General features: G+C 36.1%; 1 protein-coding gene across 4 annotated transcripts in view; it reads left to right on the forward strand.

The window, feature by feature from the left end:
* Positions 1–10,009, forward strand: part of SLC25A36 (solute carrier family 25 member 36) — a 40,938-nt gene extending 30,929 nt beyond the window's left edge. For all 4 annotated transcript variants that reach the window (XR_003429733.1, XR_003429734.1, XM_027091770.1 and 1 more), the window contains 3 exons: positions 836–902; positions 3,775–4,064; positions 6,102–10,009. Coding sequence is in view for 2 of the 4 variants with exons in the window: in XM_027091770.1 (XP_026947571.1) it covers positions 836–902; positions 3,775–4,064; positions 6,102–6,295 (551 nt within the window). In the remaining 2 variants the exon portion in view is untranslated. The remainder of the gene's footprint in view (positions 1–835; positions 903–3,774; positions 4,065–6,101) is intronic.
* The last annotated feature ends 3,117 nt before the right edge of the window (positions 10,010–13,126 follow it).

Consider the following 13,126-nt stretch of genomic DNA (forward strand, 5'->3'; position numbering starts at 1 on the left):
CACTAGCCTAGAAACATACTGTTCCAGAGATCTTACTTTACTACCTGGAATGAGCCATCTTAGGGGACCACCCTTCTTGATAGTTAATACATAGTACTTTAGTTTTAAAGTAAGATAGAACTACCTTCTACTTTAAGTTTCTCTCTTCAGTGTCTATAAAAGTAAGAGGGAAGTTCTGATTTGTAACTTTTTGAACTTTTAAGTTTTTGTATGTTTTTAAGTGGATGAAAAATAGATCTGTCCTATTAACCCTAACAGAACCCTTATCTCTGTGATACCATTATTTTAAGAGTATTAGTAATTGTGTGCTTATATAAAGTATTCACAAGGCCAAACAACAATTCTTTCTGTTGTACAATCAACTTAAGATCAGATATTGGTAAATGCTGACGTTTATGTAGACTCCATTTTGAACATAGTGGTTTGTGATTTAGTTGGACCCCAAGTAGCTATTGTAGAGTTTGCATGCAAAAAAGCCCTAGAATACACAAGATTTCTATGTTTCTTTGTAGAAATGGGTTTCTGAATTTAGCTTAGAGAGTAGAGTGCCACCCATAGGATATTCTGAATATGTTGGAAGAGGAGTTTATATATAATCATATTTTGCTCTTAAAAGAATCTTTTAGTTATGGTCAGAATTTGAGACTGATTTGGAAATAAAAAGTACAAATGTTCATGGTTGAATGGATTTGTAAAATAAAAGTGTAAAGCATACATCATTTGATAGTTTAAATATTTATTTTCTTTAATATAGATTTATATAGTTTTTAAAATCTTGAAGTTAATAGTGTGTTCTTAATTTTTACCAGAGTTCATTTTAAACATGTTTGTTTAGGTTTTACCGCAATCACAGCGACCAACCCCATTTGGCTTATAAAGACTCGGTTACAGCTTGATGCAAGGTATGTTAATTCATTAAAACAAAATTTGTTAAAGTTGGCTTCAACTAAATTTCTTCTATAAATTTGTATCAATGAGATCTCAGTGCCAGGTATCTAAACATTTTTTCCCCTCATTTGCTGCTGATTTTTTTTGTTTTGTTTTTTGGTTTGGTTTTTTTGTTTGGTTTTAAAACTTGGCTGCACCATCAGAGGCAAAAATGACATTAATAGTAGGCAGTATGACAGTTTCTAGGAAGGAAAGTATATTGTACACTGTGTTTTTCAGTAAAGGAAGAAGAAAGAAAAATGACTTATTAATCTAGCCCGAGCTGTGATACTTTCATTCACTCCATGTGTGATTATAATCGGCCTCCTGACACCTAAATAAACAACATGATCAATGAGTCTAGACTGAGTCTTTAAGGATCATTGCTCAAACTCATGAACCTTGTACCCAGAGCGTTCTGGCGTGGAATTTAGCTCTTGTGTATTCATGGACTTCATCTGTTACCGCCAGCCACTTTATAGCAGCAGGATCATTCATTCAATATATCTATAATGAGCAGGTACTGGTAGGTTCTAGAGATATCCCAGGAAACAGTTGGGACCAACTTTAAATGGAATAGTCAAGGGATGGTTTTTTGAGCCCATTTTTAACCAGAGGCAATAGTGCAAATCTCACATATCCTAAGTTTAGGGCCTTTGATGTGTTCTGGCAGCTGAGACAAAGCTAGAAGCAGTGTGGCTTAGAGTCCTGCCATCTCAACTCCTGTTGGCCTTCAGAATGGAGGACAGGGAAAAAGTAACACTTCTAAGTAGAGCAATGACCTTATCTGATGTATTATAATAATAATAATCACGTTGATAGTTTTGAAACTGTTTAGCCTTTCAGTCTGGAGTAGACTGTGTATAACAATTTTCACTGTTTTTTATATTTTAGGGTTTGGGAAGTTTAGTGTAGATATCATAGATTATAAATAAAACTGATCTAAGAAATCATTAACAATTATGCCTGCTTAAAGCTCTGTTTTCCACATCCTGTCATGTGGAATTGTATGCTATTTGGAGACTTGAAAAGCAGTGTCTAATTCTTGTTTCATCTAGAATAATTTTTAATGAAATGTTAAGTGTTGCAGCAGGACTCAGAGTTTATCTCCTAAAGCCAGAGATCTGAAAGGTAATGGTAGGTAAGCCAACCCAGAGGTTAAAAAGTGTGAGATGCCAGTCCCTCCTGTACTGTGATAAACTACCAGGGGCATGCTTCAGTATGCTATAGGGTGGATTGTAGGTGATCCCAGAAAAGCATGGATTAAAACTCTTTAATGTTGTAAGTGAAAAAAATAATAATCAAGCCAGCACAATTTCCTAGGCTTAGGGGTGGGGAAATGGGATGGGGCTGGGGTAGTAGTGAAAGGTTGATTTGAGGACGCTCCCTTACAGCACAGATCAAGAACAGGGCTGATGTGTTTGCATATTGACCTTGAGGACTCACAGCCCTTGACTTCCTTGTAAGAAAGGATATGACAGCAGAAACTAATTACAGTTCGTTGCATGGATCATTCAACTGAGAAGCTATTTATTCAGTACCATTAGTTGAGGATAGTCATTGATTCAAGACAATTATTAGTTTATAAAATTGGAGGAATCTGTAGGTTATCAGGTAGGGTCTTAGTTGTGATTTTATTTTGTTATGTTATCCAGTTGTATATAATTTATAAATAGTTAAGTTTTCTATTTCTTTTCCAGTGGGTGGCATTTAAACCCATTTCTTACAGATAAAGTTGTATTGGGGGAATCATGATGAAGGTAGTAAATATTTTTACAAACTCAAAATTATATACTTGTAAAAGAGTAGATGCTGCACCCTTAAGTAGCACTAAGAAAGTTTTCTTGGGCACAATGCTTCATAAATACTTGATAACTGTAGAAGTCCTCATTCAGTATTTACTGAGGTGAAAGATATGGCCATTACCTTCAAAGGATCATAGGAAATTTGATTTAAAGTCACCCAGTCACTTTTGGGGAAGAACTGGGTGGGCTTGGAAGAATCCCCCAGGTACACAGAAATTAGCCTAATTATACTCCTTGCTTTGTGATATTCTATTATCATTGGTGTCTCAGTCTTTTTTTTTTTTTTTCCCCCTGTATTGGGTCTTTGTTGCAGTGTTCAGGCTTTCCCTCGTTGCAGCGAGCAGGGGCTACTCTTTGTTGCAGTGTGCGGGCTTCTCATTGCGGTGGCTTCTCTTGTTGTGGAGCACGGGCTCTAGGCTCGAGGGCTTCAGTGGTTGCGGCACACGGGCTCAATAGTTGTGGCTCGCGGGCTTTAGAGTGCAGGCTCAGTAGTTGTGGCGCACGGGCTTAGTTGCTCCGCGGCATGTGGGATCTTCCCCAACCAGGGCTTGAACCCGTGTCCCCTGCATTGGCAGGCAGATTCTTAACTACTGCACCACCAGGGAAGTCCCAGTCATTCTTTTTATATATTATTAAATGCGAAAAGACTCAGCTTACTTAGAACTACATTTAATATAATGTGAGGGGTTTTTGTTTATTTTGTTCTGTTTTTATCTTGAGCTGCAGTCACAGTGTGTTTGAACACAGTCACAGTGGATTTTGTTGCTTATTCATACAGTCAGACTTCAATGAAACTGAAGATTCAAAGTAGTTATTTTGCATTCAGTAAAATAAACTATGTTACCTGTCTAGTATGACAAATTTGGGACAGAAGAATAGGAAATCTAAAATGAATGTTTTAAAATTCTGATTTTACTTCCTCATGAATTAAAGAGGGTTATTCCTTAGTAGAGTGGCATATTTCTATATATTTCATTTACTTTATTTAAAAACCTATACTACTTTATTTTTGTTAATAAGGTTTTTCCCTTTTGCTTTTCAGGAACCGTGGGGAAAAGCGAATGGGCGCTTTTGAGTGTGTCCGTAAAGTGTATCAGACAGATGGACTTAGAGGATTTTATAGGGGCATGTCTGCTTCATATGCTGGCATATCCGAGACTGTTATCCATTTTGTTATTTATGAAAGTATTAAGCAAAAACTACTGGAATATAAGATTGCTTCTACAATGGAAAATGAAGAAGAGTCTGTAAAAGAAGCATCAGATTTTGTGGGAATGATGCTAGCTGCTGCCACCTCAAAAACGTGTGCCACAACTATAGCATATCCACATGGTAAGAGGACTTGAATGTATATGAGTAATCTTCTGTTAAATCAGAAATATTTTCCCACCCCAGCCAATGGCCAACTTATTAGAGTATTTATAATTTTACTGAATTACAGTATAACTAAATACAGTTAACCGTAATGGGTTAACCGTAATGGGATTAAACCTGTATGAGTCACATAAGGCTGTTTTAATAGGTCAGTGCAGGTATGCTACAGTAGCATGGTGGCAATTAGGCATGGGCTCTGGACAGTCAGATTTCAGCCTAGAGTCAGATTCCAGCCAGGTGACTTGGGCAAGTTTCTGTTTTTTAAAAAAGTATGGATGTAGGTGCCATACTAGATACTTTATTACTACATACATATATACAGTATACATTATTGCTAATCTGCACAAATATCGTGCAAAGTACTTATAAGTCTAGAGATAATGCCAGAACATAACCAGAATTGTTTTCATTTTCAGATGGGAAACCAGAAATGTTAAGATTAAGTAACTTGCTCAAGGTCACATAGCTTAATTACTCAGTGGTGGAGCTCAAATTTGAATTGAAGTCTGTAATCCCAAAGACCAAGTTATTTTGTATTGTTTCATGTTGGCAAATAAGTATATATTAATGATTTTTAAAACTTCTGTTTTTTAAGTTTTATAATATTAGCCTTTTTCATTAATAACTAAGAAGACCACTTAAGAATTTCTCTGTAACACGCTGAGGGTTTTTTTGTAACATTTTTGTTGTTTTGTTAAAGTGTAAACTTTGATTTTGGTATGTTTGAGGGTTTAGTTTGGTTTGGGTTTTTCATCTAAGTGCTTCGCTTTTGTTATGCTGATTAATGTTTACAGTCACGTATGTAAAGCTAAGGCTATGTGATTAAAGCTCTGTCAGGAAAAATGAAATAGCTAGAAAATGAGTATTTGCTCTAAAACGTAATTTATGAATAAAAACAACTCTTGAACAAAATGGGACTGTCAGCTTACCTCCAGTTTCCTGAGGGCCATTCCTGACTTCTTTAAGAGAAATCAAAAGAGGACAGTACCAGCAGCATTGGGTAGGTTCTGGCCTCCTATGGGACGGTGACCTGCTCAGGTGAGAGAGAGAGAGGGTTTTGGAGTTGCAACCACCCTGTCTCTTCAAGTGAGATGATATCATTATAAGAAGGGGTACAGTTTATAAACAGTATTTTGGAGTGAAATATATAAATGACATGAATATTTAAGACAGGACGTAGGAGATTTCAAATGTTAACATTTGCAGTGAAAGTTACTTTCAGCCATTTCCCTCAGGCCCATCAGGAGCATTGTGTTGAAAAAGTTTGAAAAATAATGGGCGTGGAAAGAACAGATTCTTCGGTTGAAACTCTTAATTCTTGTCCCAGCCTCTGCCTTCAGCTGACTAAAACTTCTTAGTAGCCCCCATTTCTTTCTTTACCTTTTAAAATGAAAAATTAGACTAACCTTTAAGATCCTTTACAGCTCTAAAGGTTTATGATTTTTGCCTGGTTGCTTCCCAGATGTGGCCTTTTAGCTGACACTAACTAGTATTTTAAGCATTTTCAGACTCGTCCACATGAAATTTCATGTTGGTATATGTGGACCATTGTGAATAAATTAATAATTCTACTTTTTCATTGTAATGTCCACTTCTTAAAAATCTTTCCTGCTTGTTTCTCACTGTATCTTTTTGTATTCATCTTTGATACCACCTCTATTCTCTTTCCAACTTTACCTTTATTTATCACATCTATTCTCCCTTTTATCTATATCCAGTATACAGCTGATATTTTTGTTTATTCTGTCTTTTACCATTCAGGAACCTATGAAATTTTATAATTAGTATATGTGATTTTAGCCAGCTAGCTTAGGAGTTTGGTGAAAGACATGGCTATGGTAACTAGTTTCAATAAGTTGCACATTAAAAATTACTCCTCATTTATCCTGAGCTTACACTTACAGTCTGATAAATGGGATTTGTCCAGTATTAGGAGGGGTATAAAGATATCACACTGGTGTTTAAATAAAATGACTTTATTTTTTTCCCATACAGAAGTTGTAAGAACAAGACTGCGTGAGGAGGGAACAAAATATAGATCCTTTTTTCAGACACTGTCTTTGCTTGTTCAAGAAGAAGGCTATGGGTCTCTTTACCGTGGTCTGACAACTCATCTGGTGAGACAGATTCCAAACACAGCCATTATGATGGCCACCTATGAATTAGTGGTCTACCTGCTCAACGGATAGCACCACCAGGCTGCTGTACTATAAAGAGGGAAGACCAAAAGATACAGTGGACCATGGAGTACCGAAGCCAGCTTGGTGGACAGAAGGAAAATAGTGTGGGAACATGGAACTATACCTAAGTGGAAGTTTGGTTGTAGGAATTAAAGTAATCATAACCACATTACTTAGTCTTTTTAGTAATGTGAAAAAAAACCTTGGCTGCCTCCAAGAAAAAGCCTTTAGAAGCGCTCGTTCTTCAAAATTGCCATTTTCTCTACCATGTCCACAGGACACAGTTGGTATTTTGTTGATTTATGGCAATCAGAGTATAGTGTTTATTCCATGAGCACTTTTCCAGTTTTCTAGACAGAGCCATCTGTAACTGTATAACTATCCAAAGATAGTATTGCCAGTCATAAATTTCTAACTTCTGCATAATTCCTATAAAATTGAAAACAGTGATAGTATTTTCGCATTTCCTTGAGAGGATCTGGCACTATATTTTAAAGTTAATCATTTGGGATTAGTAGTCACTGTTTTTGACGACAAATGAAGTAGTGTCTAAACGTGTTTATTTTTAGCTTTAAAAATGTTTTGGTTTCCACTGCTCACAGGTGCTTTATGTTTAGCATAATGTGAACACTTAAATTGTTTGTTAATGTATCAACTCAAATGGTAATAGTTTGGGACACAACCAGTAAAATGTTGATTCTTGGCCATTTCAGTAACTTGAGCATGTCCTCTTATCTTTTCTAACCTAATGATACATGAATGAATGCAGTGTCTTTTCAGTGACTAATTAATTATGAACTTGAATTATCCCCTGCCATACCTAGGTATCATTTTCTTAAAATGGAAAAAATTTACTGCTTCTGAATGTTTCTTTATTTGGTTTCACATTAAGAATTTGAACCTTTGAATTATTTCCAGAAGCTCTGCATACATTGTATTTATTTAGTAGAGAAAATGGTAATTTTTAGCTTTGTCCTTACAAGGTGTTTTCTTTTTTTAAGATGATGTTATAAATACCTGGGGCAGCATAAACATTATAGATGAAGGGCCCTCTGCAATCTGATTGGGCAGGTAATGATCCTAATTAACTTAGTTTTATAAATGAACAAACTGCTTTGGACAAGGAATTTATTCCATCCGAATTTCTTGAATGGTAAATCATAGAAAGATTCAAGTTAATTCAGATTAAGCGTGTTAACAGGATATAGCTTTTACATTTTGCTGTTGAGTTCAACTGCACCTTTTAATACTTTAAATGTATTATATGTATGGCCCTTATGAAGATATTTACTGTAATTCAATTAAAAGACTTTCGCTTATGGATGTTGCTATACTGGTGTATGAAACTTATACAATTAAACTCCAGTGTGGTAGTCATTTCAGTATACATGAACTGTACATTTTGTGCAATGGCTTTATCTTAAGAATGACTTTTTGTGAATGCACTTTGTGGCCTTTTGGGGGGGAGGGTGAGAGTAGGAGAGAATTCCCAAGATTACTTTTTTTAAGTATTGGTTATGTATTAGGCAGAAACAGTGTTCATAACATTTTTCTGGGATTTAGGTATATTTTGGAGATCTTTACTATAAATGTTTTAAGTATTCTTATGTACACTGTAGTGCCCCTAACATATAAAAAAATCATAGCATGTCATTGCAAGCTTTCTCCACTGTCACCAGTGAGACACAGTGCCCTCTTAAATTCCTACACCTTAACTTCCTTGCAATCAACAGTAACTGGATGTTTTTGAGGTGCTTCGATTGGAATTTAAAATATTCCAATCTCTTTGGAGACCAAAGGCAAATTCAGTTTCATTACCTTTGGGATTATTAATACCTTTTATGGTGAATTTCAGCTTTGACATATATTGTGAGGAACATGCCCCCCACCCCCAAAAACAAACAGTAATGGGGTTTGTAACTTAAATCTGTAAAGAAAGTGTCAATATATAGTGTTTTCATTTTCATGTGCCACTTATCCTGCCTAATACAGTGCAATTTGCCTTGTGAAGATCTGTAAACATTAGTTGTATTGAATGTCAGACAGAGACTCTCTAATCTTAGTGATCTGAATACCCCACAAATGATTAAGAATGATATAAAAACCAGCAGCTAAGGAACATCTTATCTAGTTGTAGCAAATTCATAACAAGTGTCCTTCAAGGATGAACTCGTATTCTATTCCTGTTTGTATTTGTATTGACCCTTTAGTGCATTTTTTTCAGCTTTTAAAAGTGAATATATTTACGTGCTGGAAGGAAAAGATCTTAGAGTCTCAGACTTTGTTTCTTTGTGCGACAACTGGAAAGGAGCAATGAAGTTTATTTTGTTTTTTCCCCCCAAAGTACAATCTGCCGTAGTTTATGTATGACAAAGATAATTTAAAAAGAAAACTTTATATAAAAATTGTACATAAAGTTTGTCTTTGAAACATTTCTTTGGAGATTTTTTTTTAATTGATGCAAACGTTTAAAAAGAAAAAAAGAAAAACACTTAAAAAGCATTGGACTTCTTTTTTAAACTGTTTTATTTTCATCTGTTTTCTATCAGATAGCTTTTTATTTCTAGTGTAGAGGTAGTCAGCACTCTTCAAATTGGTATGTACTTTTATTGGAGAATTGTCTCACAAAATTGAACTTTTCAGGTTAAAGCGGTACATACTGAAAGAACATACTCATAGAGCAGCAGATAGGAACTCTGGTACTTGTGGCTTACAGAAACAGTTTACTAGATTTCAAAGTCAAAAATCTGAGAATGACCAACCTGTGATTGTGGGGTACCATACAGTGCTTTTAAATCCAGGGAAAAAACTGTATCACCAAAGCTTTTGTCTTGGTTTTCCTTATGTATGTAATTTCGTGGAACCAATCTTACTAGATGGAACCCTCAAGCAATTGATTTTTTAACTCTGACACCAAGAGAGAATATCATTAAATTATTTAATCCAGACTTTTGTCTCCTAAAACCAAATGCCCATTGTGGAATAGCATTATTCTATGAGGACCAGCTGAGTTTGGGTTGTTAAGAATAATGTGTGTTTACTCTTTACTGGAGTATAAATACGTCACCATTTTTAGATTTTGTTTTAGATCACTACAAATACTGATTTGATCTTGAAGGACTTAAGTGCTAGGAATCAGTTTATCCTTTATTACCCTTCCAGTGTTGTTCGTGCTGTCTTTTGTTGTTTACACGCTTTTCTGCCTGGACTGTTAGCAGTATAGGGACCCCTTTGGGGCTGGTAAATAATAGTTCAGCCTTTTTCTCCTCTAGTATTGATCATGACTTTAACATTCCTAAGAATATAGATGTTTCTAAATGATTTAAATTGGAAGGGGATTTTAACTATATAAAAGTATTTAATACAATATACTAACTTTCGGCCCATACAAATCTCCATTGTGCCCTTATATTTCTCAATCTACACTCTGCTTTTTATGCTACTCCTTTTAGAAACTGAAAATTCTAGTTTTACTCAGTTTTTGTGTTAATAAACGTTTTGAATGTGTACCCCTGCATATGTGAACCATTAAATTATGACCTGTCAGTCATAGCTCAATAATCAACTTCAAAGAGTTGATATCCTTTGACCATCTATGTGACGTTTGCTATTGAATTCCTGTATGTGGCTGTAAATTATGTGCATTTACTCTGTATTTATGTTAACTAGCTGAATTTTATTTGAATTGTTAAAATTCCAAAAATTAAAATATGCATATGAAAATCCAGTGTTCATTTTTCAGTTTTTCTATAATGTATCCTAATACTCTGGTATGGTGAGAATGTAATCGTACTTTCTTAGGATTAATGTGTAGAACAAAAGTGCATGGCCATTTTTTTCAAGTTAAGTGTTAGGGTCCTACCTGCTAGACCTAGTGATAGATACCTCTAGGAATTGAAAGGTCAAATAATCCCACTCCCTCATAGTTCAGGAAGAAATTTCTTTTCTTGCATATTTTCCACAGGTTTGTTGATCTGTAAATCCAGGACATTTCATGTATCAAAATATCTAATTTGCAAAGAATATTTGAGAAATTGGAGCCTGATTAGGTTATTTGATTGATTCCTCCCTAGCTTGTAATTTTTTTTTAACAGTAGGAGCTTTTGTTTTAATTTCAGCCTTTGGGAAAGCTAAGAATATTAAAGGTAAAGAGCTGGAAACTTGTTATAATAACCAACTGAATCCACATATGATAGATTGAAATACAAGTGACACAGGTATAAGTGTTATGTAGTGCCTACCCACTTTATATTTTGTCTGTTTTGTTTTTTTAGGTTTTCCCAAATTGTAGCAACCGTCAAACCACCTAGTTTTGTTAGGAAACCAGGACAAATTTGTCATGTTCCATTTGTCAACATAATGCTGAAATTGGCCTCCTGACAGTACTCTTTCCACTGAAGACTGAAATGGTGGGTAGAGTGAAGATATTGGCAAAATAATGGTATGACTTAGCTCAAGTGTCCCAGATGTAAATTGTGTGGATGTTACCAAATATCAGGAGCTGTGATAGAAGAAGGAATCTGTGAGTTAATGATTTCTTAAGGTTCAAGTGTGACATCTGTACAACTGATACTCAGGCAAGCAAGCAAAGTGTAGTTAAATGATTTCCTTTGTTAATTTTTTGCATTGCACAAACCAGCTGACTACCTTTATGTATGGAGTCAACTCAGTAAATTTGTAGAGTGCTATGTTTATACAGTGATTTCATGTGATTTCCCAACAGCCTGTATATTGGGTGAATAGACACATGATATTTAAAGGGTTGTTAGTTACAGCTGGTCTTTTTCAATTTGGGTGTTTGTGTTTACTCACTACACTAGGTTATTCATCAGCACTTGAGATGACCCTGAGATGATTAAAAAAAAAAAAAAAAGCCTTCCCTGGTGGCGCAGTGGTTGAGAGTCCGCCTGCCGATGCAGGGGACATGGGTTCGTGCCCCGGTCCGGGAAGATCCCACATGCTGCGGAGCGGCTGTGCCCGTGAGCCATGGCCGCTGAGCCTGCGCATCCGGAGCCTGTTGCTCCGCAACAGGAGAGGCCACAACAGTGAGAGGCCCGCGTACCGCAAAAAAAAAAAAAACCTAAAAGATAGATGGGGATTGGCTTAGAATGAAACATTGGGGAGTCATGAGAAATGGAGCTCAGTAAGTAAACTGGAACAACATGGCCTGTCTGTCTTTGAAACTGATCTATATAGAGCTTAGATTACGTCCTGAGGCTACTGGAACGGCAGTGGATTTTTTTTTCCGAAGCATCATAGAAAATCAGACTTAACAAATAGGTTCAGTTTGTTTTAGATGGGTAGCCCTCAATTATACTACCTGTGAACCTCAGGGATGTTGTATTTTCTCTGAAGTGTCGTGATTAATTCTGTTAGAAAAATCTGGAAAGGCTGCCTGGAAAAAAATAGTATTTTTACCCAGACTTTGAAACAGGGATGGAAATATGGGCTGATACAGGGAGGGGTGTTCCTTGAAGTAAAGATCAAAGTTTTCTAATAGCCCATTAGGAAAAATAATCCATTTTCTTTTATTCTTTCCTGGGAATTGATTCAAAAGTAACTGTCTTGACATTTTGAAAACTAGTGGTAGATCCAGGATTCTAAACCTAGTCAAATTCGAAGGAGCTCATTACATCTAGCCCAACAAAATTTAGTGCTAGACCCTCCTTTTCTGTTATCCAGTTCCCTACTTTTAAAAGCACCTCATAGGGGCTTCCTTGGTGGCGCAGTGGTAGAGAGTCCGCCTGCCGATTCAGGGGACGCGGGTTTGTGCCCTGGTCTGGGAAGATCCCACATGTCGCGGAGCGGCTGGCCCATGAGCCATGGCCGCTGAGCCTGTGCGTGTAGAGCCTGTGCTCCGCAACAGGAGGGGCCACAACAGTGAGAGGCCTGCGTATGGCAAAAAACAAAAAAAAAAACACCTCATAATTCCTCCTTGAGTCTCATTGTCAAGAATAAATAGCCCATTTTCAACTGCTACTTCTGAACCTTAGCTTTCAAGATGATCCAATAAGATTGATGAAAATTGTATGAACTGCGAGTTTTAGTGGCCCAGGTTATTTGATCTATATCTTCCTAAACTACATACTGATTTTTTGTTTTGCTTTTTGTCTCCACACCCCTGATAAGTATGCTAGGGCAACTAGACAATAATATGAATAAAAATGAACAATTACATCACCATACACAAAAGATGGATGATAGGTCTAAAGGTAAAAATTAAAATTGTAAACCTAGAAGAAAATATCTTTGCAACCTTGGAGTAGGCAAGGATTGAAATTTACCAAAAAAAGGCACTAACCATTAAAAAGAAGAAACATCAAAATTTAAAAGACACCATTAAAAGTAAAAATGCAGCCACAGACAAAATATTCACAGTATATCTGACAGGACATTTAATAAGGAAAATTTTTAAGGTAAAGACCTGAACAGCCACTTTACAAAAAAGTAGGCATATGAGAAGATACTTAACATGATTAATGAATTAGAACCAAGGAAACACTACAGTGCACCCTGTACAATGACAAGTAAACATCATACCGAGGAGGTTCAAACAACTGGGACTCATACATTGTTGTTTAGAGTGTTAAAATGGTACGGCTACTTTGGAAAGATGCCATTTCTAGGAAAATTTAAAACTATATCCACTGTATCACCCAGAATTATTACCAGGTGGGGAGGAAAAGTTTCCCAAGAGAAATGAAAAGTTGTCCTCAAATGTTCATAGCAGCTTTATTACTAAAGGTGGTCATCAAGAGAAGGTCACTTTATGTTCATACAGTGCAATACTGCACAGCAAAACAGAAAGCAAGATGTGAATTACTGATACATGCCATAGCA

This window comes from Aethalodelphis obliquidens, unplaced genomic scaffold (assembly GCF_003676395.1).
Source record: "Aethalodelphis obliquidens isolate GAN/ISIS:26980383/991018 unplaced genomic scaffold, ASM367639v1 scaffold72, whole genome shotgun sequence".
In the NCBI taxonomy this organism is placed as follows: Eukaryota; Metazoa; Chordata; class Mammalia; order Artiodactyla; family Delphinidae; genus Aethalodelphis; species Aethalodelphis obliquidens.